Source organism: Pleurodeles waltl, chromosome 11, assembly GCF_031143425.1.
Source record: "Pleurodeles waltl isolate 20211129_DDA chromosome 11, aPleWal1.hap1.20221129, whole genome shotgun sequence".
NCBI lineage: Eukaryota > Metazoa > Chordata > Amphibia > Caudata > Salamandridae > Pleurodeles > Pleurodeles waltl.
Window position 1 is genome coordinate 877269982 of NC_090450.1, and position 3275 is coordinate 877273256.

Below are 3275 nucleotides of genomic sequence, written 5' to 3' on the forward strand. Positions count from 1 at the left end.
AGATGGTGTGGCCTGAAAGCGGGAATGGGTCCAAGTTTCTAGGAGAGGGCTTTACGCAAATTCCTGTGGTGTTTAGTGACATGCAGATTGGTTTTGAGCTCCTAGATCTCCTCTGGGTGCACCAGGGCACACTCCTCACATGACATGGAGTTGTGGCCGGAACCAAAACATTAAAGACACATCTTGTGGCGATCAGTCAGAGACATCTGCTTGCAGAAGTCCTTACGTGCAAAGTGGTATTTGCCCTGAGCTGCGCCCGCAGGGCAGCACTTTCTGTAATTCAAGTTAATACTTTTCAACCCTTCCTAAAAAATACTTGAGGTGTTTATAACTTTCCCAAAAATATTCCAGGACTGGAATTAGAACAGTTGATAAGTCTCCTGGAATGTTTGGAGGAAAGTTGCTTTCCCCCCAATATTCTACGACTGGAATTAGAGTAGTAAATCTGACCTTCTAGTGTCCCCCATACCCACTGATGTCCTGAGGGCACACTTCAAGGCAAGAAACACAAATGTTACAAGGTTTACACTCTGTAACTTTCAGAGGGGATATGTTCCCTTGCACATTGAGAGATATTTTGGGGAGAAAAAATTGTCAACTGACACAAAAAAGCTAGGAGTTATCTCCAGATCTGCGTATGAAGATGCAGAAGGAAAGGAACGGACATCAGCATGCTTGGGTGACACCTATATGAGGTTTGAGCTGTCACTTTCAGAGTGGAGCGGAGTCGACAGAGCTGGATGATGTCACCTATTGGTATGCAGGGGCTAAGCTGAAAAAACTTGTGGCTCCAGTCTGGCACTTGGGGATATTCTTAAAGTGAGGAATATGCAGTTAGAAGTAACCATCAGAATGTTAATGTGCTGAACCCCATTTTGCATCTGAAAGGATGAAAATGTGGGGGCTGTCACAGTCTCAAGCTTGCCTTGTCACCAATTTGCATTCTAAAATACACGCAGCTCATTATTTTGAACAAAATCAATTTAAGGGTTCAAATCATATCACTGGGTAAACCAATGATGGCTATAAAATACTGATTTATTAAAATGTTTCCCATTCTGTGTCTACACCAAACATCCTTCATAAATAAGGCTCCAAAAGAGCGACAAAATTACATAAACCACAGAGCCTGTGAAGTGCGAGTGACCCAAAGAGTTAGAAAATATCAGCATCTCGATAATACTCATGTTCATTGATAAGGAGGCCAATTGGATAATAGTGTTGTGGATTTAAAATGAAAAGGGGTATAACAATAGTGTGCTACGTTCACACTCGTTCCAGGCTTACACAAAAGAAAATACCGGATATTCCAGTCCCAGCAGAAAAGATTATGCACTTCCGTTAATATGTTAAAACAAATACAGTGAGAAACAAAGGAAATACTAAACATGTCATTTCAAATTGGGGTCAAAAGCCAGCAGATATGTACATCGAGGTATCCAACTCATTAGTGTTCTGTTACTGTACTTTATAAATTGCAGCACTCCCAAGCTCTCCCTCTGAATAGCTTTCTCACTAGACCTGCCTGTGCCCGAGAAGATTCACTGTTGGACATCGAAAAAAACATACAAACATATTATTCTGTAAATGTTTCACAGGTCAAAACACTTTGAAATGCTGCAGGCTATTTTCATACTTAGGTCTGACAAATGTTTTCAAACTATAAACACATCAACAAGAGTCTGAAGGGTTTGTTGAATCGACGTTTCCAGCAACACCAGCAAAGCCATGGCTGGTGCTCGTTGTAGTAATAACAGATTTCTTGGTTCGACAGCAACTGATAAAATAGGAACGCACAATGAAAATAACATGGAAGAGAAAAACGTAAGAGACAAAGATCTGTGTAAATAATAAATTATTATTCCAAAGTGCTGAACTTGTGGTACTTCAACAATGGTGTCCCTGTCTGTCCATTATGTACACAATATTGTACTGAATCCGACTTCACTTGGTGCTTGGAGTTGCCTAACCTGGTTAGCAATACTCACCCTAAAGGAAATACAGATGGGTGAGCAAGTAATGCCCAATTTGTTGTTACTGATATGCGGATACTTTTGATACAAGCCATGTTCGCTGTTGCTCTGTCAGTAATCTGGGAACAGCTTTGAACAAGTAGTTGGTTGTTTAATCAGAGCACGTCCTAAAAGATGTCATTGCTCTCTATCTGACAGAATCAATCGCTCTAATTTTATCTGAAGGGACTGCCTGGGTAAGTGACTTAGTAAGTGATGCTATGGTTGAGATACCAAGAATATTGTGCTAGCTCTAAATGACAGTTTTAGTAAACTGTATCTGAAATACACACTATTTCTCATGCAGACCCGTAGTCACTAGTTACATATAGCTTGTATACGAAATCACTATGGCTTCTTTTTTAATAAAAAAAAAAACAAGCTTCTGCTCACAGGATAGATGATGAAAAAAGACAACCACTCCTCAAACAGGTTGCATCAAGGTCATCGCTTCGTGCTTAAAGAATGAGTTAGGCGAATCGTCACGTGCTTGCGCATACAGGTAATGGCTTTTCTTTTAAAATGTTTTATTACCCAGCTAGAGTTCATATGGAGCTTAGTGGCCATCCTTCTTTCTCTCTGAATCCGGATCTGAAACTATTCCTTTTACTTCCATTCTCGCTTCATGGACTACAGAGCTGGGGTCGGTCATCGTCCAGGTGACCAAAGGCTCCACAGCACCTCCGAGAATAGACACAAAGGTTAACGCAGGATGCGTCTCTACAAGTGCTGCTGGAGGGTTGGGGCACACCTGTTAGCGCTGTTCAGGAGAGCTCGAACCCGGTGTTCATACTGATGGCATAGCGCAGCTTCTCCCGCAGAATGCTCTTCTTGCTATAATTGGGAAGTTTTAGAAGATTAAAGCAGGTTGAGGATGTAGGTAGGCGGCCGCCTGGCTCCTTCTTGCGTATTGTGAAGAATCCTCTTAGTACACTGCCTAGAGTATCGCCTGTGTCCTGCCGAGAGAATCAGATTTAATCATTAGAACATTTTGCAATTCTAGAATAAAACCACACGTTAAAACTAAGACTACTGAGCTACCCTCGATGCCGCAGTTACATCTTCGTGTCCCTCCCAGCCAACACGATTTCCTGGGTCTACTGAGTGCACAAATACGAGGTGATCTTAATTTCCTCGCAAGCACAATAGCCATATCAGACCTGCAACGTACGTCCGTCTTCACTGGTGTCTTTCTAAAGCTTGGTACAGAAGGCTTGTTGGGTCTGGCACCCTACATCTTCACCAGAGACTGATATATCAGCT

General features: G+C 42.0%; 1 protein-coding gene across 9 annotated transcripts in view; it reads right to left on the bottom strand.

The window, feature by feature from the left end:
* Positions 1 to 1017: 1017 nt before the first annotated feature.
* Positions 1018 to 3275, bottom strand: part of UBE3B (ubiquitin protein ligase E3B) — a 342871-nt gene continuing 340613 nt past the window's right edge. For all 9 annotated transcript variants that reach the window (XM_069214750.1, XM_069214746.1, XM_069214747.1 and 6 more), the window contains one exon: positions 1018 to 2968. In XM_069214750.1, coding sequence (XP_069070851.1) covers positions 2777 to 2968 — 192 coding nt within the window. In that variant the 3' untranslated portion in view covers positions 1018 to 2776. The remainder of the gene's footprint in view (positions 2969 to 3275) is intronic.